The sequence below is a fragment of the Haemorhous mexicanus genome, chromosome 2 (assembly GCF_027477595.1).
Source record: "Haemorhous mexicanus isolate bHaeMex1 chromosome 2, bHaeMex1.pri, whole genome shotgun sequence".
Taxonomy (NCBI): Eukaryota; Metazoa; Chordata; class Aves; order Passeriformes; family Fringillidae; genus Haemorhous; species Haemorhous mexicanus.
In genome coordinates, this window is record NC_082342.1 from 94,142,993 (window position 1) to 94,158,143 (window position 15,151).

Below are 15,151 nucleotides of genomic sequence, written 5' to 3' on the forward strand. Positions count from 1 at the left end.
GCTGGGGGATTGGCAGACCCCTGAGGAGAGGGTGAGGTGTTTGCCCTCCTTTCTGAGGTGTGGATAAAGAGGGATTTTTGTGGCTATTGCTGCAGCTTTCAACATAGAATGAAATCACCAAGGAATAGAATTTAGTCATTCACTGAGTTCTGATTAGCACAGTGTGCACTTCAAAAATGTCAGCCAGCCAAGTTCTTCAAATGGTATGCAATAAACTAAATCTGATCTGATACATCTATTTAGATGGTTGAATTAGTGAGAGGGGAATGACCTGTGAGCACTTCACACTTGGTACTAAGAGACAAACTCAAGGAGCAAACTTTTCCCTACCCAGTAGCACACAAAGTATATTCCTAAATCTTAATTTCACATCTGAAGATTTCTGTAGGAGGTGTGACATATTTCTTTCCTCCTTTTTCTGAACATAAATTAATTCTATCTGGAAGGTGTACTGGGACTGTGCATGACATAACATGGCCATATTTCTCGCAGTTTGCTTTGGGAAAAGATTTATCTTCCTTTGTATTATTTCCTTTTGGTGTTACTGTTTTGCCAGCATGCTATTGCTGACAGTTGCTGCTGTAGCAAACATAGCAGAAATTATGCTACAAGAAAGAATATTACATATCCCAATAGAGAAGGAAATTAAAGGATGCCCTACTATAGAAGTTAAACTTCTGACTTTTGCAAAGATGGAAGGATGTCTATCGAGTTGTCTTGACCTTCTTGCTTGCTGAGAAGAAAAATATTCTGGGCTTGAGTTTAGAGCCTATGAATACATTTTTATCAGCTGCAGTTAGTAGAGTGTGTGGTTTCACAGACTTGTTCATTTTTGTTGGTAGTTTTCCCACTGACTTCAATTAGTAAAAGGCTATGTTGTACAGCAGGGCCCTTCTGAGACTTGTCTAAACTTCACACCCCCCAAAACTGGGTGCAAAAAGGGTTGTGTTTGTATGCATTGTGTTTCTTCAGAATGTGCAAACATTTTTATAAATATTCTGGAAATACAATTAAGCCACAATAGCAGTTTTCTTTTAAACAGTTTTATTTTGAAAAATACAATGTGCAGTGTATTGTCGACTAACTGTAATACTGACACTGTTGATCAGAACGTGTACTTCACACAATGATCAGCTAGACATGCAATAAGATATGTACCTGTCATGAAGCACTCCCACTTCCACTGTTTCATCATTATCTTTTTATGGCATGTCACAAATCCATGTACATTGAAACACACTCTACTTTTGCAGTCTTTCTACAGACTTGACAGCACACACTTGTCACATAGCTCAAGAACACAGGGGTCACACCAGCCTTATTGGAACTGAATGGCCTTTGCCATTGATTTCAGTGGGCAGAAGGCTTCATCCTGAATATCCACCTATTAATGTATTGTGTGCGGCTGTTGTCATCCTTGAACTGTATCACTTGCTTGTAACTGGAATATTTTTTAGGAAAGAAAAATCTTAAAAATGGTATGTTATGTCAAAAACAGCCAAATAGTTTTACATCATGGGTTTTGCGTTAGTTTTTGTTATTGGTAGAAATCTTAAACACTGACTCTGCTATTAGAGATTCTCAAGCTGTTTTCCCTCCAGATTTGGAGAGTATAAAGTAAAAAGTTAAGAAATGTTAATAGTACAATGAGACACAGAGTGGCAAAGCTAGCTCTGAACATCCATGTGTTTCAGACTATATATTGCAAGCACGGCTTTCCTCCCTTCTTCCTCACCCCTTAGTTTGAGCTTTAAATATCCTTTCCACATTCAGGACAAAGGATGTCATCCCTTTCTGTGAGGAAGCCACGACCCACCAATGAAAGGGAACACTTCTTACAGTTAAAGCAATCATTATGCCACTGCCGTTCTTCAAAAGAGATGTACTTGGTTCCTCCGAGTCCTGTTGGAAAAGCAAAATTGTTCTGTTACAAGAAAACAATAGCAGGTCAGCCATCAGATCATGCAGACTGACATGGGGATCTGACATACAGCAGTGAAAAAATGCCATTGTGACGAATCTGTTTGTTGCTGTGCTAATTTTGCCACCCTTATTCTGTAGTGACAGATATTTTCATCCTCAAATTCTTCTGTTTTTTTCAGCAAAGCTAATGAGCAAGGCTGTTATCCCTTGTGATAATGGCAGAAATGAACTTCCAAGGAACTTCTGCTACAACATGCAGCAGAAGAAAAGCGAAGCACCTGCCTCTGAACAGAATTCTGGTAGTTTTTTACAGAAAGTTTTATGGCACCTGAGCATATTAATTTATGTTTTGTAGAGGTGCAATTTAGATAATTAAAAAAGAAGTCTGTATGTGTCATGACTTGATTCATAGCTCTGAAGGAAGAATGCCTCAGGAAAAGAAGCAGGTTAGTAAAAAAGCATTCCAGAGTTTGAGGCTATGGCAGTTATCATCAGGTGCATTGAAGTTGTACAAACGGAAAAAAAGAAAGGGAAAAACGTCTCTTAGTAGTAATTGTCTTTTGCTTAACCTTGAAAATGACTAGCTGGAGTTCCATGAAAAGATTTAGTTGGGCATCTCTTGTACCAGGTCAGACTTTTTTAGTTTTGCCTTTAGTGGCAACTCAACACACAAAACAGCCACAAAATGTAAAAGCACCAGCCATGAGAGACCTACCACTGATTGGGTTGGTGCATCCAGCACACTTTTTGGCATAGAGGTTGCAGAAGCAGCTCAAGCAGTATGCAAACTCATCCCTGGAGGTAAAGCGCTGTCCAGACAACTGCTTCTTGCACGCAGTACACACAAAGCACTCCTTATGCCATGGTTGCTCCCGGTAGGTAACGCCTCCTGTGGTGATAGCCTGTTTTAGGGAAAAAAAAAAGACAAGAAAGTGTTTTCTTAAGAGTGGCAAGTTTGTATTTTGATTTGGTAAAAAGGAAGGTTGATGATTTTTTTGTGTGTGGGAGGAGGGGAAGAAGGCTTAGCAACAGCAATTTTGCTTGGAGTTGACCTTGAGAAAATCATGCAAGGGCTTTATTGTAATTTCCTTATTCATAAAAAGAGCTCCCATGCTAAAAGTACTTTATTCTGCATATATTGTAAAATCTTACTCTCAATTGTACTCTGTTTTTCAAGCTACTCTTTGTATGTTGCTTTTCATATGCATGTACCAGAGTTTGTCTCATCACTGCTCCTTCACCTGTCCCTTTCTTCATGGTGGGGGAATTACCTGATGTGTTTCAACTTCCTTTCTTTGGGAAAGACTGGTTTATTTCTTATTTTAGATGAAGTATTTACTTTCTGCTTCTCCTGACTTTGCCAGGGAGTTGTTTTTCACTTGTAAGTGGAACTGAAATGGTATCATCTCTTAAAACCAGTTAATTCCTAATATTTTTACACATACAAAAATGAGATATTCTTCCTACTTGGATATAAAATGGGAAGGACTTGAATCCCTGAAGTTTCACATAAGCAAAATAAGAGCACTACCTTCTTGCACTGGACACATTGCATGGCAAACTGCTTTTCATAGCAGGGTACACAAAAGTTTTGATTGTCCTTGGGGATGAAGCTCTTTGTCCCAATAGGCTGCTGGCAGTGGTAGCAGATAAAGCAGGTCTCGTGCCAGCTGTTGCCCTTGTATTCCATCTTCCGGGTACCTGTAATGAGAGCAGAGCACAAAGTGAACTTCTGGATGAGATAGATGCAGTTCGTAGCTCTGGTTTGCCTGGCAGCTGTCTGTCAGTCAGGAAGCATTGAGCTAGAGGCTATTTGTTCCTACCAGCTTTGCATGACATTTGGTACCATTTTAGGTTTTTGGAGATCTCTCCTCCTGCAAAGAAAAGAAACACTTATTGCAAATAGCTACAGCCTAGAGCAGTTTTTTGTGGTATTATTAGGCAAATAAATAATTCCAATGCACAGGAAGATTCAAGGGAATTGGACAGACACCAATATAAGTTGCTGTTGGTGCTGAGTGGAGGTCAGGCCATTCCTCATTAAAGACTGACTTCATTAATTCCATGTCTGTTTTGTATCTTTTTCAAATAGCAGCAAAGTACCTGGTTAATTTCAGACTCATAGAATGGTTTGGGCTGAAATACACCTTAAAGATCATTTAGTTTTAAACTCCCTGCCATGGACAGGGACAACTCTCACTAGACCTGGTTCTCAGGGCCTGATCCAACCTGGCTTTGAACACTGTCAAGGATGGGGCACACAATTCCTTTCCTCCCTTTCCCAATGAAATACAGTCTCTGTCTGAGACAAAGGATTATTTCATATCTGCTCAGGAGCCTTTTTCTTGTTCTCATTGAGGTGTATTATAAGTTTGCAATTGTTTCCAGCTCAACAGAACCTATCCTCAATGTTTTTCTGTCTCTTGAACCTTCCAGTAAGAAAAGAGCTTTCTCTCTGTTTTCAGTTGAATTGAAAATATGGTTGAAATGTGGAATTTAAACAATCTTTTTGTTGGAAAGCAGAAAAGTGGTATGGTAGTTAGGAAATAAACACACTTCTCTAGAACAAAGTTTTAGGGTTCCGATAGTGTTCTTTGGAGATTCAGTCCACTGTATGGCAGGTGGACTCAGCCCCTCCAGGAAACTGGAGATGCCTGATTATACAGATAAATTTATTTGCACACAGTATGATTTCTATGTATCAGTTTGAGTCAGAGTATTTGATACTGGCCAGAAGGGTAAACAAACAAATGTTATTCCTACAGTTCTGCATCACTCTTGGAGCCTGTAACAGCAAACATGAAGTCAAATACTTGGAAGACTGACAAGCTGATTGAGTTGGCTAATGATAAAGAACCACACTAATGCCTTTGATGCCAATTCTCTCTGCCTCTATTACTGCAGGGTGAAGTTTAACCATTTTTCCCCTTCTCAAGCATTAATTCATCTTTGTTTACTAGTTGCATATTTTTCTTCTTTTATGATCTCATTAAATTCTGCTGAGAGGCATACTTCAGGATTTATTTGGCGGGTTTTTTTGTTCTTTTAAATTGACTTGCATCAGTACTAAGTGAACTGTAAGCATCTTTCTGATGCTTACATTCTTGAATATTTTTGTTCAATTTTATTAGCAGATACCTTCTAAAAAATATGCCCTCTCTATACTGGTAACTTCCTATATCATGTCAAGGAGCAAATAAATCAGTCCTTGAAAGAATAATATTCTGGAAAAAGAAGATGTGGATAATTTTTTTTAATTGTCCAGAAATGTATTTTTACATTTGCAGCTGTGCTCTCTTTGGGATGGTGTTGTCATTGAAACTCAAAGCAGGGAGAGCCCTGTTTGGTTAGCTGCTAGACTGAAGTCAGTGTGAGTTGGGTTTGCAGAAGGACTGAAAGAACAGACTTGTAATCACTTAAATGGGCACATCTTGGTAAAGTTTCCATGGCTTGGGCAGGAGCACTCTTGGCTGGGTTAGGAACTGGCTGGATGGCCAGGCCCAGAGAGTGGTGGTGAGTGGTGCTGCATCCAGCTGGGGCCAGTCAGCAGTGGTGTCCCTCAGGGGTCTGTGCTGGGGCCAGATCTGTTTCATATTTTTATTGATGACATGGATGAGGGAATTGAGTCTTTCATTAGTAAGTTTGTGGATGACACTAAGCTGGGAGCATGTGTCAATCTGCTGGAAGGTAGGAGGGCTCTGCAGAGAGACCTGGAATGGTTGGATGGATGGGCAGAGTCCAATGGGATGAAGTTTAATAAGTCCAAGTGCCGAGTCCTGCATTTTGGCCACAACAACCCCCTTGCAATGTTACAGGCTGGGGAGGGTGTGGCTGGACAGTGCCCGGGTGGAAAAGGACCTGGGGGTACTGATGGCCGGCTGAACATGAGCCAGCAGTGTGCCCTGGTGGCCAAGAAGGCCAAAGGCATCCTGGCCTGCATCAGGAATAGCGGGGCCAGCAGGAGCAGGGAGGTCATCCTTCCCCTGTACTGGGCACTGGTGAGGCCACGCTTTGAGTGCTGTGTCCAGTTCTGGCCCCTCAGTTTGGGAAGGACATTGAGACACTTGAGTGCATCCAGAGGAGAGCAGCAAGGTTGGTGAGGGGCTTGGAACACAAGCCTTGTGAGGAATTGCTGAGGGAGCTGGGGGTGTTTAGCCGGGAGAAAAGGAGACTCAGGGGTGACCTTATCACTCTCTACAACTCCCTGAAAGGTGAGTGTAATCAGGTGGGGGTTGGTCTCTTTCTCCAGGTAGCAGCTGACAGAACGAGAGGACACTGCCTTAAGCTGCACCAAGGGAAATACAGGTTGGCTGTTAGGGAAAAGTTTTTTGCAGAAAGAGTGATAAAGTACTGGAGTTGTCTGCCCAGGAAGGTGGTGGAGTCATCGTCCCTGGATGTGTTTAAAAAAAGACTGGATGTGGCACTTGGTGCCACGGTTTAATTGAGGTGTTAGGGCATGGTTGGACTTGATGATCTTGAAGGTCTCTCCCAACCTAGTGATTCTGTGATCTACATTTTACATTTAGTGGCTCAAAGCAAAGGGCAAGTTTAGCACAAACAGTCTCCACAAAAGATAGCCAATCACTTGCTGGTTCTTTCAAAATAAATTATGCTTTCACTGGTGACTATACTCTTCTGCTGTAGCTCCTGTACTACCACAGTGTGCTGTGTAAGCAGAAAAAGCATGGTGAGTGTACTGCTCTTCCAGTGTGGGGACATCTCAGCTATCTTGGGTAAGCAGCTAGAGACCAGTGGGTAGCTGAAAAGCTTACAAAAATTAATTTCTTCTCTTCTGGATTATAAGAGAAGCAGGGATTCTGTGTCCAGCCCCCATTACTACATATCAATGCAATCAAAATCAATTAGCTGGCATAACAGACAAAAAGAGATCTGTTCAGTAAATCACTGATAATGGCAATGAATCTGATGAGCAGTACTAAAAATATATATACACATAACATTATAGAATCATAGATTCATAGAACAGTTTTGGTTGAAAGAAACCTTTAAATGTCATCTAGTCCAAGGCCCTTGCAGTAAACAGGGACATGTTGATCAGGTTGCTCAGAACCCCACCCAAACTGACCTTCAATTTTTCCAGGCATGGAGAATCCACCACCTCTGTGGGCAATCTGTTTCAGTACTTTACCTTTCCCCCTCATTGTAGAAAACTTATTCTTTATACTAATCTAAATCAACCCTCTTTTACTTTAAAAAAAGTTACATGTTGTTCTCTTGCAACAGGCCCTGCTGAAAAGTTTGTCCCTGTCTTTGTTACAGGTCCCCTTTCAGTACTGAAAGGCTGCAAACAGGCTTCCCCAGAGCCTTCTCCAGGCTGAACAATCCCAGCTCCCTCAGCTTGTCTTTATAAGCAAAGTGTTTCAGCCCTCTTTGTGGCCCTCCTCTGGACCTCCTCCAACAGTTCCATGTTCTTCTTATATTGGGGTTCCCAGAGCTGGATGCAGCACTCCAGGTGGGATCTCTCAGCAGCAAAGGGGCAGAACCACCTCCCTTGACCTGCTGCCCACGCTGCTTTGGATGCAGCCCAGGATACAACTGGCTTTCTGGGATGTGAATGGGCTTCCTGTGTCATGGAGTTCCAGCTTTAAAACTAGCACTGGCTACTCCCAAGCATGTCAGTTTTTATTTCTGTGTCAGCAAAATGGCTGCACATGGAATAATAGAAGATGTTTAAACTCAGAATAGATAGGGTTGTCTGCTTTTAAATATTGTTGTTCTATTTCATCATCAAGCCTTCATTTTCACACCCAAGGAGCAAAATGTGGTTTCCTCTTTTATCTGAGATGTCCAATGTCTGAACCAGCTGACAAAATAACTAGTAATCATTACGGAGTGTGTATTCTTCAAATTGTCTTTTAATATTTTATTTCTGCACTGATAGCACTTCAACATTAAAGCCCTCAAATCATCATAGAATGCTATAGTATTGTTGTAAGAAGAACAGGTTTTAGCAATCTAATACTATAACCTCGTGGTTCATGTTAAAAAAAAAAAAAAAAATCTCTCTTTCCTGTTCCTTCATATCTTTGTGCTCAAGGAAGACCTCACAGGCACTTTGACCAATTTTTCATCTGTCTTAATAGAAGCTAAATTTTGAGTAATTAGACAAAACTCTCATGTGAATGAAAGTTCTTCCATGACCCATTATGGACATTACATGTTCTGGTCATGGAAGTGGACTAGAATGCATCATCACCAATTTTTTACATAGTTCAGCATGACCTAGTAGAGACAGTCAAGGAGAGACATTTCTCACAAATATTGCTGAGTTTGTGCTTGATATTTAGTCCAAAAAGTGAGCATCCTAACCTGGCATAATGGTTTTCTTGCACTCATTACATTTGGAAGAGTATTCATTGGAGTAGCAGTCAGTACAAAGTAGATGTTCCTCTTTTGCAGCAAAAGGTTTGTCCACCAAGGAATTCTTGCACTGGAAGCAGTGGAAGCAGGTTTCGTGCCAGTGGCGGTCCTTATAAGACAGATCCTGTAGAAATCCAAAACCACAGAGTAAGTGGAATGAATAGTTTGCACAACAGGAAGCTCAGAGAATGCAAACACATCCAAATCTGAACTCCAGCCAGGAGCTGGGGCTGCTTTGAGGAAAACAAAATGTTCTGAAAAAGGTGAACTCATTTTGCTGCAATAGCCAAGAGCAGCTCATGACAACTGTCAACCCTTTTTCAGTTCAAGGTAACCCTTTTTGTTGGTGATGGAGGAGCAGCTAATTTCACCTAGGTACTTCCTTTGAGAATAAAGACCCACTTTTGAGTTGGATTAAAACTTGTTAATCTGATAGGTATGATAGTCTTCCCCTATCTGCCTTATCTATTGCTGATTTCTAGCTCATTTCAGAGATATTTGCTCCTGAAGAGAAATATTTTTTCACAATTGCATTCTGGTATTTTTGGACAGATTTACACCGAGAGTGGAATGAGCCTGATCTCTTTTGGGTTTTTTCCACTACGACAAATTTTTACTGACTCTTGTGTTTTGGTTTACCTGTATATCAGATGTGGATTGTACTGAAAGATACAAGACCACATTATACCTGCATCCCATGATCCGGAGTACTGGCCAAGAGATTAGTGGAGGCATGTTAGTACTTAAAATACTCTTCACAGTGGTTCCTTTTATTATTTTAAAAGAAACAGTCCTTCTCAAAATTGTGACCTAAAACAGTGGATTTTTAAAATTTAAATTAGGTGGCCTGTACATGTAACACTTGAACAGTGTCTTTGGACTTTGAACAAAATAGAGCTTGGATGATTACAAGAAATAGTGTCTACCCCAAAATATAAAGGCTCTGGTATGGGCTGGGAATGTGAAAGGCTAGAATTGTCATGAATAGGGAGCATAAAAGTTCAGCTGAAATAAGTTCTCAGGTTCTAGCTCAAGATCTGCTGTGTATTTATTGCAGGCACTAAACTAATCAGATTAACTGAAGGAAAAGAGCAAGTGGTAGAATAATGAGTTCCAATTTTGCAGTTGTGTGAAGCATCACAAAGGACTCATACCTGATCTGGCATAAGCTGTGCTGTGTCAGTCAGTACAGTCACAGGTAACTCCAAATGTGCAGTCTTAGGCCAGAGCAAGATACCACAGATTTAGGTTAATCTAAAATAACAGTTTGACTTTGGGAACCTTGTTCTTATAAACAGCTAGCTGGAAACACTGAAACAGTTTCATCTAGCTCAGCTGATACGTGGTTGCTTGTTAAACTTTAGTAATTTGTGTCAAAATTTGACTATGCAATTAAACATTTCTGTTTGAACATCTGTGCCACTCACCTAATTTTTTTGAATCACTGTGAGTAACAATTTTTATCTCTGAGATTGGACTCCATGGTAGAATATCTTAGACTTCCACTTCACAGCTTTCAGACAGTTGTTTATCCAGCTTATCTACTCATTTCAGCTAAATCCTTTTGAAACAACACACATTTCTGACTGTAATATTTTAATCTCTTCTGATAGCAAATGCAAAACAATCTTCTTTGGACGTTACTTACATTTCTTTTCTTCTCTTTGGGAGAAGTCTAATAGCCTAAATCTGGTCTCATATTATATTTTCAACAGAAAAAATACAATATACAGTGCTTTCCAAAATAACTGAAATTTGACTTTTAGAAAGTAGAACAACAGATCTGATCTTCTGTCTCTTGTAACATGATGTATTCAATTATTTTTCCTCACTACCTATCATGTCCTGTTTTTGCAATTTTCAACAAGCTATTTTTAACACCCAAAATTCATGTGGTGATGTATGCATATTTTATCAATGAAATGATACCCTGAAGATGGTGCATGCTTTTTAGAAGAGGGGTAATGAAGACAAAGATTAGGTGTCAAAGATGAAAGATTTGATCCCAGAGTCAGTTATGATGGCAAGATTTTATAGGCAGTAGCTGGATAGATGACAGTAGCAGATTTTTAATCATGACAAAGTCATGAAGAAAAACGACAACAAAAAGTACCCAAGATAAAAAGTGGATTGAATATTCTTTAGCTTCTCTGGATTACTATAACTCTACATTGAAGGTAGAGAGAGTCTAAGATGTCTGACTTTGACAGTAGAATATTAGACTGATGAAATGGATATTGCTTTCTCTCTCTGAATCTGTCACATCGGAAAGCAAGGAAGCCCAAGGTACTGATGAAACCATTTATGCATCATGAATGGTCTTAGGTCACTGACAAGGAGGTTTGATATATTTCCGCATGTTGTATATATTGCTGGAGCCTTTGACTTGTTCATAAGCTGTGGATGTATTGATCTGGAGCAAATTCTAGCCTGGAAAAGCATGTACAAAACCTGCCTTAAAGCTTTCTGAATATCAGGCTGCTCCTCTGTTAAGCTGAAAGAACATCAGATTTAGTCTAGGCATGTGAATTCTAGTCTATGCTAGCTGATTGTAACCCAAATAAATCTGTTCCAGCAGAAGGTACAAGTGATATACAACTAATTCCTGCTGTATTTTCACTTATTTTCATTACGACACCCACAAAGAAAACTTTGACAAGATAACTGTTAACATTGGCAAGATCAAGTTTTACAGCTTCTCCACAGCTCCGTACAGTTTTGCTCCAGCATGGTTTATTTGGCCTCTAGAGGGGGACTGCATGTGACTTAGAAAAGTGTGGTTTTTAAAAAACAACCCAGAAGACCCCCTTAGACTAGGGTTACCAGTTAACTGGGTTAAGCTTGGGCTCCTCATACCCTGCATTTATATTGTCTTCTCCTCAGGCTTTTTAAGTCTATGCAAACTGAAGCCATTAATGCAGAACCATTTCTCTTGAATGACAGGGTTTCAACTTCTCTGGGTTTCAACAGGGACCCAGTAGGAAGAAGGAGATTAGAGAGTTTATTACCAGAACAATACCTGTATATGCTGTTCAGGGCTTTTTTTACCACAGTGGTCTTTTCAGAAGGTTGAATGTAGGAATGGGCTATGCCAACTAAATGCTGTGCAGGTTTTAGCTACACATACCCTGTAGCAAAACACTTAAGTATGTTAGTTTGGCACATACCTATAAAAGTATGTTGAGAAAAGGTAAAAACAAGTGATATTGTGCTGTACTCAGCCCCTTACATGTATGAGAAGATATTAAGGTATCCACCTCCTTTACCATTTCACTGTACAAAAACTAGCCTGAGATTCAATAATGAGCTGAAAAAGTGTTGCATGTTGGGACAGGGTTTAAATATTAAAAATGAGAAAAATGATTATTTTTTCTCTTTCCTGATCCTCATTACTGGTGGGTTTATTCTTTGTTTAGTTTATGTGTGAGAATGACCCTTTTGAGCCATTTTTGGCCTGTGTGCTGACACAGTAGCTGTATCTCACAATCCACTCATAATTTAATTTGCACATTTCACAGGGAGAGTTTTCACCCCCTTCTGCCTGCCAAGGCCAACTTGTGGACTGCATTAAACATAGGATTACCAGAGGTATTTCCTGTATTTGCAATGGTTTCCATACCATAGGATCTGCAAGGAAAGTATTAAAAAAGCCAAAGTCAACCAAAACTAACCCTTCAGCAGTTAAGCAAATGGGTGCAAGATGTATGGATTTACAGAAACAGGCATGAAACTGTAGGTGTGGTGAGCATTCACCAGGGACTTAGCCATTAAAATGCCTTTTTTTTTTTAGAAAAGTAAATTTCTCCCATAACCTGTTGGCATATGGATAATGTGTAATAGGTGTGAGAGAAATGACTCAAGAAATTTCTCCCCTGACTTGAATTCAAGGTAAGTTTCTCTACAGAATTGTTGTCTTCTGGGCTCTCTGTGCTATAGCTAATGCACAGTGTGAAAATCCAGCACCACTTTCATCCTCTCAGAGTCTAGTGCTGTCAGAATTCGAGCTTTACAAGTGTCCTCTTCTCAGCATCTGTACTTTCACTTTGTTGTAACCCTGTCTGTTATAGGAGGTTTGTTTGTAATTGGGAGGGTGGGAAAGAAGAAAATTAAGAGCATCTGGTTCTCAGTGCAGCTTTTATAAGTGAAGAGAAATAATGGTGGCCAAGAAGGGACTTGTGAAGGAAAATCTGATGTGAGAACTTTGTGGGACTTTCCAGGTTGTAATGTGGATGTAAGTGTGGACACTGCTGCCAGATGCAGAGGCCTGGATGTGACCTTTTCTCATGACACTGTCACTCTGTTATATTTTTTATTCCAAATTTTACAGTTTTAGGTTATGTCAAGCATACAAACAAACTGGAGTCCGTTTCTTACATGTAGAAAACACACTAGTGTAATTCCCAAACAGTACAGTTTATCTTTTTTGTTCAGGTGAAAAAGCAAATGCTATGTGTAAAAAGATTTATGTAAAATGCATATATATATGTGAGTGAATGTGTATGTCTTATGTATTTATATACCTACATATTAATACAGTTTAATGAGGAGAAGCCTGATTTTTTTGTGACGGTTTCATGGCTGAATTATGCTCAGACACAGTGCACACGCTTCATCTGAAACTTATCTTGTGGCTGAAGCACTTGTAAGGGCTCTCTCAAATGTGTTCTCTAGTGTCTATTATTGTCATTGAAAAACTACTTTAGTTTTATTCTCAGTGAGAACATTCATAGGATCTCTTTTTCTACCCAAACACTTTTTTTTTTCAGAAAACTTGCAGGAATTTAAGTTTGAACTTTAATCCATCTATCAGAATTTGCTAAAATTGCTCAACAGCTTCAAAAGCTACATCATGAACAGGCACAAACAGCAGTCACAGAAACAAAAAAAGGACATGTTTGTTTCTGGCATGCTTTATAGCTCTTTGAGAAATCTTTATTTACTATCTCTTAGTTGTGTTTTCCACATATAGTTCTGGTTTTTACATAGATAAAATATTCTAAATATTCTTAGACTGCAAACAGTTGGGGCTTTTTCTTTTTTTTCCCTATCTGTTATTAGAGTGTGCTTCACTTAAAAGAAAAGAGAAGCAGTATATTGGATAACACCCACACTCCCTAAATACATAAATCTGGGTTGAAAAGTTCAGCCTGATTAATTCCTGAATACTTTGACCAAGATTTGTTGAAGCTGGTCCAAGTTTTTAAATTCTTGACTATCAACACATGGAAATATCTTCTCAGGGGATTAGAAAGGGACCTTAAAACAAAAGCACATTCTGGAACGGGGCAGGAATATTTTGCTTTTTCAGGTCAGGCCAGGCCAGCTGTATCTCATCTCTAACCTGAATATTTATGAGCTGTAGGAAAGCTGGCAATTTTATACCTTCTTACAGATTATTGCCAGTTCCCAGTCTTGGTGGTGAAAAATTTTTACCTTTTTAAGGCTTCTGAAAGGGACTTTCCTACTGATTTGCCAATAGGGTGTTGTAGATCAATTTGGAAGGCATAAGACATTTGTTTTTTCCAATCTGAGTAAGCATATATTTTTATATCTCTGAACTAGGGATTGGGTGGTAGTATCACTGATGGGAATTAGTTTATCTTTGTAAAGGTATGGACCAGCAGTGGGAAATCAAAAATCAGATCTCCTTGCGTCAGTGAAGAATCCTATGGCCATGCAAAACAAATTGCAGTTCTATGGCAATATCATTCTGTCAGTGAAAATTTGAACAGGCCAATTTTATGCAAAGAGGATGTATATCAGATGAAGTCTGTTGGTAGCTGTGTAACAGACACTTCACTGAATGGCTCCTCTGTCCTCATACAGGCGGGTTGGAACCGGCATGAACTCCAGTTGTTTTAATTAATTTAAAAGAAATACAACTGTATTTCTTTCAAATAACTAATTTAAAAGAACTAATCTGTACCAGGCAGGTGTTTCCATGTGTTGTAGCAGTGCATAATTCAAGCAAGCAAGGCCTCTGCTCTGTCCATCCCATTCTTTAATTAGACTCCACTATCATCATTCTGTATTTAAAAGGCTAATTTTTCTAACTCTGATTTATTGCTTGTGTCAGCATTAGCTGGATTTCTGTGACCTCCAAGTTAGCACCTTGAGTTTGTGTCTCTTGATGACCGCAGAAATGTGGTCACTGCAAAGCCAGCAGTGGCTTAGCTCCCTCTGACCCAAAAGTAGGCACAATCAGCTTCTGTCACCCTTTCAGATTCCAGCTGGCCCTGAGGAAAGGCTCACCCAATGAATTAAAGAGAATTTCTTACATCAGAGCATTGGATCATTCTGTGCTTTACAGGAGTGCATTTCTGTTACCATGCCAGGTAAAGAAGGGTTTGACAAGTGAAATGATACAGGACAGATACAGGGGTCCAGAAAACATGCTCTCCCATCAAAAGAAACCCCTGTGTAGCTGTCAGGATCTTTCTAGATCTCAGAGCTCTGTATCCAGGCTGCTGTCAAGATTTCTCTAACAAGACACAAATCCAACATACCTTGCAGTCAGCGCCAATAGGTTTTTTGCACTCCTCGCAGGTGTTGGAATAAAGATTTTCATAACATTTCACACAGTAGGGGCTGTCCTCCTTCAGGATGTACTTCTTACCAAAAAGAGACTCTTTGCAGTAGTGGCAATCAAAGCGTTCAGTCATGTTGGTGTCTGGAGTCCAGCTATCCTGCCACAAAGACAGGAACAGGCACACGTCAGACTGAGCTGCACTTGACCCAATCCCCCAAGAAAGGTTTAGCAATTCTTGTTTTTCACATTGTACCTCAGTTTTAATCCGACTTTCAGTCAAATAAATTAACACAATAGGAAAAAACTGGGCTATAAATT

General features: G+C 39.7%; 1 protein-coding gene across 6 annotated transcripts in view; it reads right to left on the reverse strand.

Moving 5' to 3' along the window:
* Positions 1–1,027: 1,027 nt before the first annotated feature.
* FHL2 (four and a half LIM domains 2) overlaps positions 1,028–15,151 on the reverse strand; it is a 142,536-nt gene continuing 128,412 nt past the window's right edge. For 4 of the 6 annotated variants that reach the window (XM_059839579.1, XM_059839580.1, XM_059839578.1 and 1 more), the window contains exons 2-6: positions 14,811–14,990; positions 8,254–8,428; positions 3,455–3,624; positions 2,639–2,825; positions 1,028–1,902 (exon numbers count right to left, since the gene is read on the reverse strand). In XM_059839579.1, the coding sequence (XP_059695562.1) occupies positions 1,751–1,902; positions 2,639–2,825; positions 3,455–3,624; positions 8,254–8,428; positions 14,811–14,966 (840 nt within the window). In that variant the 5' untranslated portion in view covers positions 14,967–14,990 and the 3' untranslated portion in view covers positions 1,028–1,750. The remainder of the gene's footprint in view (positions 1,903–2,638; positions 2,826–3,454; positions 3,625–8,253; positions 8,429–14,810; positions 14,991–15,151) is intronic. The other 2 variants (XM_059839581.1, XM_059839576.1) reach the window with 1 other exon arrangement.